Source organism: Erinaceus europaeus, chromosome 2 (genome assembly GCF_950295315.1).
Source record: "Erinaceus europaeus chromosome 2, mEriEur2.1, whole genome shotgun sequence".
In the NCBI taxonomy this organism is placed as follows: domain Eukaryota; kingdom Metazoa; phylum Chordata; class Mammalia; order Eulipotyphla; family Erinaceidae; genus Erinaceus; species Erinaceus europaeus.
In genome coordinates, this window is record NC_080163.1 from 35899555 (window position 1) to 35906722 (window position 7168).

Sequence of the window (7168 nt, forward strand, 5' to 3'; positions counted from 1 at the left end):
GAGGAAAAAAAAGGAAGGAAGGAAGGAAGGGAGGAAGGAAAAAAGAAAGAAAGAAAGAAAGAAAGAAAGAAAGGAAGGAAGAGGAAGAAAGGGAGTCGGGCTGTAGCGCAGTGGGTTATGCGCAGGGACCAGCATAAGGATCCCAGTTGGAGCCCCCACCCCCACACCTGAAGGGGAGTCGCTTCACAGGCAGTGAAGCAAGTCTGCAGGTGTCTTTCTCTTCCACTCTCTGACTTCCCCTCCTCTCTCCATTTCTCTCTGTCCTATCTAACAACAACAACAATAATAATAACTACTACAATAATAATAATAAAAAGAATAGGAAAGCTATCAGGGGAGGGGATATGGAGTTCTGGTGGTGGAAATTGTGTGGAATTGTACCCCTCTTATCCTACGGTTTTTGTCAGTGTTTCCTTTTTATAAATAAAAATTTTTTAAAAATACAAATTCCAATTTTGTTTTCTTACTATATTTTAAAAAAGGTTTGTTTTTTTATAATAATTGTATTCAACTTCCAGTTATTATTATTTTGGCCTCTGGGGTTATTGCTGGAGCTCGGTGCTAGCACTGTAAGTCCACCACTCCTGGTGGCCATTCCCCCACCACCACCACTCTAGGCAAAGAGAAGTTGAGAGAGGAGGGGGGGATAGAGAGGGTGAAAGAAAGATGCTTCACTGCTCTTGAAGCATTCCTGCTACAGGTGGGAGGCAGGGGCTTGAACCTGTGTCCTTGCGCATAGTACTAAGTGTACTTAACCATGTATGCCACCATCTGGCCCAAGATTTACTTATTTATAAAAGATAAACAGAGCATCATTTTGACATATATGATGGTGAGAACTTAAACTTGTAAACCTCAAATTTACAAGTCCAGTGCTGTCTACTGTGCAACCTCCCAGGCTACTAGTATTTATATTGTTGCTGTTACTACTACTATGATTGTTATTTTGTTGCAACCAGCACTACTGGTTAACACTTTGGATAGCATGCGAGAGATACCACAGCAACAAAGCTTTCCCCAGTGCCATGGGGACCAGGGGCTCAAGTCTGCAGCACTCTCATGGCAAAGCAGGCACCTACCCAGGTGAGCTATTTCACGGGCCCTTTTATTATTATTTTATCAACATAAGCGAGAGAATCAGAGAAGTTGAAAAACAAGATCAGAAGAGAAAATACAAGTAGAACCTCAACTGAAATTGGTGTAGTGCACCAAAGTAAAAGACACTGGGGTGGGGGGGTGGAGAAATACAGGTTCAAGAAGGATGACAGAGGGGTCGGGCGGTGGCGCAGTGGGTTAAGCGCATGTGGTGCAAAGCGCAGGGACCGGCGTAAGGATCCCGGTTCGAGCCTCCGGCTCCCCACCTGCAGGGGAGTCGCTTCACAGGCGGTGAAGCAGGTCTGCAGGTGTCTATCTTTCTCTCCCCTTCTCTGTCTTCCCCTCCTCTCTCCATTTCTTTCTGTCCTATCCAACAACGAATTGCGTCAACAAGGGCAATAATAATAACCACAACGAAGCTACAACAAGGGCAACAAAAGGGGGGGAAAATGGCCTCCAGGAGCGGTGGATTCATGGTGCAGGCACCGAGCCCAGCAATAACCCTGGAGGAGGAAAAAAAAAGAAGAAGGATGACAGAGTGCAGGCTGCATTGTTATATGGAAAACTGAGGGCAGGAGTAGATAGCATAATGGTTATGCAAAGAGACTCTCATGCCTGAGGCTCCAAAGTCCCAGGTTCAATCTCCTGCACCACCATAAGCCAGAGCTGAAGAGTGCTCTGGTAAAAAAAAAAAAAAAAAAGTTAGAAAACTGAGAAATGTTATGCATGTACAAACTATTGTATTTACCGTTGAATGTAAAGCATTAATTCCCCAATAAAGAAAATTATGAGAGAGAGAGAGAGAGAAAGAGAATCAGAGCATCACTCTGGCACAAGCGATACTGAGGGCTGAACTCAGGACTTCATGTTTCCATGTCCATGCCAACTGCCCTCCTGGGCACTGATGCTGCTGTTATTTTTGTGGAGCTATAGCCTAGTATATGCTGAATTTTGCCACTTAAGGCAGCTTTTTCATTCAGAGAGAGACTGCAGCACCTTAGCTTCCTGCTATGGCAACTCCTGTGTGGTGCCAGGGCTCAAACCTGGGCTGCAGAAATGTCAAGGTGTGCACTCTATCTGGTGAGCTATCTATCACTGCTATCTTATTTTATTTATTTGTTTATTTATTGCTTCCTGGGTTATCACTTGGGCTCAGTGCTGGCACTACGAATGCACTGCTCCTGGCGGCCATTTTTTTATCTGGGTAGAACAGAGATTGAGAGGGAGGAGGAGATAGGGAAAGAGAAAGACACCCGCAGATCTGCTTCACTGCTTATGAAGCGACTCCCTACAAGTGAGGAGCCGAGCACTTTAACCAAAATCCTTGAAGGGTCTTTGTGCTTTGTACTATGTGTGCTTAACCTGTTGCACCACCGCCTAGCTCTTCCCCTACCCCCACCCCCACCCCCACCCCCACTATCTTAATTTAAAGCATAAAAATGGGACTGGGGAAGCAACATAATGGTTATCCAAAAGACTTTTTTAAATTTAATTTGCTTTTCCCCCCTTTTGTTGCCCTTGTTGTAGTTATTGTTGTTATTAATATCGTAGCTGTTGGATAGGACAGAGAGAAATGGAGAGAGGAGAGGAAGACAGAGAGGGGGAGAGAAAAATAGACACCTGCAGACCTGCTTCACTGCCTGTGAAGTGACCACCCTGCAGGTGGGGAGCCGGGGGCTCGAACCGGGATCCTTACGCTGGTCCTCGTGCTTAGCCCATTGCGCTACCGCTCGCCCCCCGCCCCCCAAAAGCTTTCATCCCTGAGGCTCCAAGGTCCCAGCTTCAATTCCCAGCACTACCATAAGCCAGAGCTGAGCAGTGCGCTGGTGTTTCTGACTCTCTCTCTAGATGAAATTAATAAGAAAACACTCCAAGCATAAAAGTGTGAACATATGGGAAGTATTTCAAAATGTTTATGATGGTTTCAGGTGATATTCTTCCTCCCTGAATGTTTCCCTGTGGGTTTTATTCCCCCAAATTCATGTTTCAAACATTATTCTATCAGAATTTTTTGCTTTTAAACCCCTTCTTTCTAAACTCCAGTTGCTTTTGCTGCAATTTTCCCTTCACCTGAAACGCAATGGGCAACTGGAGAGGTCCTGACGACCTTTGAATCAGCCACTGCTTTGAAATACTCGCTGGTCTTGCCGTGGTAGAGGAATCGTCTTTAAAGCAATACCAACCCTTGCCTCGCCGGTTGTTCGTGCCCGCGGCCTCCCAGGGGAACACACCCACCTAGCAACCGCGAGCGGAGCTGAAGCCTGGCTGGCTCTGCGCCTTTAATTCCCGGCCTGCGGGCCGGGGAGGTGGTTGCGGTGGAGAATTTCCGCTCCCTGGCTCCCCCCGCGGCGCAGGAGGCAGCTGTCACCTGTAAGGCGAGCACCGGGCGCGGGGGCATGGCGCCCGGCGCCCATTGGACCGCAGATAAAGGCGGACACCTACCCCGCAAGCAGAGGTTGCGGCGCGGCGGCCGAGGCGGAGGCGGAGGCGGAGGCGGAGGCGGCGGGGGACGCGCGGCCCCTCCAGCGCTCTTGTGGCCGAGACGCTGCGACCCCGCGCGGGTGTGACCCGGACCCGGCTCCCCAGCCACGCCCGCCCGTCCCGGGTGAACACGCTCAGGTGAACGCGGCTCCCGGAACCCGGCTGCCGGCGCGGCCTTGGGGACCGCGACGGGGTCGAGGGGGGCGGGGGCGCCATGGCGTTGGCGGCGGCCGCAGCCGCAGCCGCTGCGGCCGCAGGGGTCAGCCAGGCGGCGGTGCTCGGCTTCCTGCAGGAGCGCGGCGGGAAGGTGCGTAACTCCGAGCTGCTGAGCCGCTTCAAGCCGCTGCTGGACGCGGGCGACCCGCGCGGACGCGCTGCCCGCAGGGACCGCTTCAAGCAGTTCGTCAACGACGTGGCGGTGGTCAAGGAGCTGGACGGCGTCAAGTTCGTGGTGCTGAGGAAGAAGCCGCGGCCCCGCGGGGAAGCAGCCCCTCCGTCGGAAGTCGCTTCTGCCTGGCTGCCAGCAGAGGCCGCCGACTCCGGGGCTCCATGCGCCACCTCAGCGCAGCGCGGGTCCGGGGAGCCCCCCGAGGACCCCGAGGACGCGCCATCGGAAGTCCTGAGTGCCGCCGAGGCTCCTGACTCTGAGCCCGCTCGGCCCACGGGGGAGCTGTCGGGGGCGCCGTCGGGGGCGCCCTCTGACCCCCCGAGTCCAGCCGCTGAGCGCGCCCGGCCCGCCGGGAGCTACTCTGCAGACGCGGCCACGCCGTCCCCCGCAGTGTCCCTGGCGACCCTGCCCGACGTGGCCCCGCCAGCCCCGGCGCCTGCAGCGGGATCGACGGCAGAGCCATCGCCCGCCCCTCCGCGCGCGCCCCCGCAGAAGCCCTGCATGCTGCCCGTGCGCTGCGTGGCGGCCCCCGCGGCGCTCCGGGTGCGCGCCGAGGAGCAGGGCCTGCGCCGACAGCTGTCTGAGGAGCCGAACCCGCTGAGCTCCCCGCTGCTGCTTCGGAGGCTGTCGGTGGAGGAGGCCGGCCTGGGCCTGAGTGTGGGCCCCGGCCGCTCCCCGCACCTGAGGCGCCTGTCGCGCGCCGGCCCGCGTCTGCTGAGCCCCCAGGCCGACGAGGTCCCCGCCGCGCCGCCGCCGCCGCCGCCGCCGGCCGCTGTGCCCCTGGAGCCGGCCGAGCACGAGTGGCTGGTCCGCGTGGCCGGCGGCCGCTGGACTCACCAGCTGCACGGGCTGCTGCTGCGCGACCGCGGCCTGGCGGCCAAGCGCGATTTCATCTCGGGCTTCACCGCCTTGCACTGGGCCGCCAAGAGCGGCGACCGCGAGATGGCGCTGCAGCTGGTGGAGGTGGCGCGGCGTGGGGGCGCGCCCGTCGACGTGAATGCGCGCTCGCACGGGGGCTACACGCCGCTGCACCTGGCGGCCCTGCACGGCCACGAGGACGCGGCGGTGCTGCTGGTCGTGCGTCTGGGCGCGCAGGTGCACGTGCGCGACCACAGCGGGCGGCGCGCCTACCAGTACCTGCGGCCGGGCGCCTCGTATGCGCTGCGCCACCTGCTCGGCGACCCCAGCCTGCGAGGCGACGCGGAGCTCGAGGCCATGGGCGGTGGCAGCGGCAGCCTGGCGGCCCGTCGCCCCGTGCAGGTCGCTGCCACCATCCTCAGTTCCACCACCAGCGCGTTCCTTGGCGTCCTGACAGAAGACCTGATGCTCCAGGACCTGGCACGAGGCTTGAAGAAGTCCAGCTCCTTTAGCAAGTTCTTGGGGGCTTCGCCCATGGCGCCTCGGAAAAAGGCGAAGACTCGTGGTGCTCTGCCCACCTTTTCGGAGATTTCTCGTCGACACACACCGGGGCCTTTCTCTGGTCTGGTGCCAGCTCTGCCTCCCACGACCTGAGGGTCCCTGGGGCTGCATCCTGCTTGATAACAACCGGGCCTGTCCCCCACCTGTGGAAGCCTGTCCGAGACCACCGCTCGTTACCTGAGGCTCTGATCTGCTTGCAATTTTGTCCACTGCCGCCTGTTTTTGTTTTTGTTTTCCACCCAAGGTGGACCTGTGCCTCCCGCTTGGGTCTGAAGCTTGACCGGTCTCTAGATCTCAGTGTGAGCCTCCTGTGAAAAAAAAAAAAAAATCCAGATGTCAGGCTAGAACTTTTGAAATTTGAGATGTAGGATCAAAGGTTAAGGGGCAACAGCTGGTCTGGCCCCCGAACCGGTGAACCCGATGCCCCTACATCTGTATGCTGCCAAACCAGAGTGAGAGCCATGGTCTCTCTAAGTGTTGTGTGATAGTGGCTTGTTTTCAGCTGGAAGAGAGAAGTGGTTTTGTAACTTGATGCTTTTATTCTGTTTTTAAATTGAAATGAGGTTAAAAAAAAAAAGACTTTCATAATGACCTTTTGAAAATATATTTTTCCATCTTTAGACAGAGCACTCAGAAGTTTTCAATCTTTTGCTAAGTATTTTGGAATTCTATTTAAAAAAATCATAATCTAGAGGAAAGTAATCCCAACTAACAACATCCTTAAAGGCTTATGCATCTACCTCCTTTTAGGCAATGAAGATTCTAGAGTCTTGAGCATAGAATGCTATTGTGACCATTGTGAATTAATTAATTTCTGTTGTATCGTGAATGCTAAACAAGTACATTTTGGGAGTAAACGTCACTTATCAGTGAGAGAAAGCATTTGGACAAATTCTTTGTCTTTGTTGTTAAGTATGAACATGTTTTTGTCACTAGCTGATGGCAAGATTTTGACTTTTAATGATTATTTAATTTTTAAAGGTGTGCTCTAATTGTGCATTGCACCTTTTCGTCATGTTTCTGAGCCTGTGGTTTTCCAGGTGAGCCTTTCCATATAGGAGGTGAATTATTTAAAGAAAAATGTCAGAGTGCTGCATCAGAAAAATATGAATGGTTAAGTAGTAACGGACACAACTAAGGAACAATATTTTATATGGAAATCCTATACAAACAGAAGGTATGTGTTGTTCATCATAAAAAGTTATATGAAAGCAAATACCTTATTCCAGAATAGCAAATGCAGATCTCTGCTCAGTGATTTTTGAAGTTCTGACTTAACTTTTTGGGGACTTTTTTTCTAGTTGTAATAGAGAAGGTTTGTAGATATCCTAAGATTTCCCCCAGATTCAACACAGTGAAGTTATAATGACTCTTCTCTGTTTTAAAGATGTGAAATCTATTTGTTAAATCAACCTTCTTATATTGTGTTAGTGCTCTGCTTTTGTAAACTGTGTTTGCATGTCATTGGTTATAATAAATGGTTTTGTGGCACAGGGCAGTGGGACTGTGAGGACTCTGAAATTCATGGAATGTTTTGATTAAGCGATGAAATAAACACCTTTTTTTTTTTTTTTTTGCTTTGTAATGGTGTACTTCTCTTAAATACTCTACAGCTCTCACTCTGTGTGTGTGGAGCCTGGGCTTCATGCATGCATAATGTCACCTCTCCAGATCACTTTTTGATTTAGATGGAGAGATTGAGGAAGAGAGAGATGAGATACCACAGCACCAGAGCTTCCTTTGTTGCCACGGTATCTCTACCTTCATGTGGTACCATGACTGGAT

General features: G+C 52.6%; 1 protein-coding gene across 1 annotated transcript; it reads left to right on the plus strand.

Annotated features, from left to right (window-relative positions):
- Positions 1-3259: 3259 nt before the first annotated feature.
- SOWAHA (sosondowah ankyrin repeat domain family member A) lies at positions 3260-6955 on the plus strand. The gene has a single exon (XM_060177955.1). The coding sequence runs from the start codon at positions 3791-3793 to the stop codon at positions 5474-5476; it is 1686 nt and encodes a 561-aa protein (XP_060033938.1). The 5' UTR covers positions 3260-3790; the 3' UTR covers positions 5477-6955.
- Positions 6956-7168: the final 213 nt, after the last annotated feature.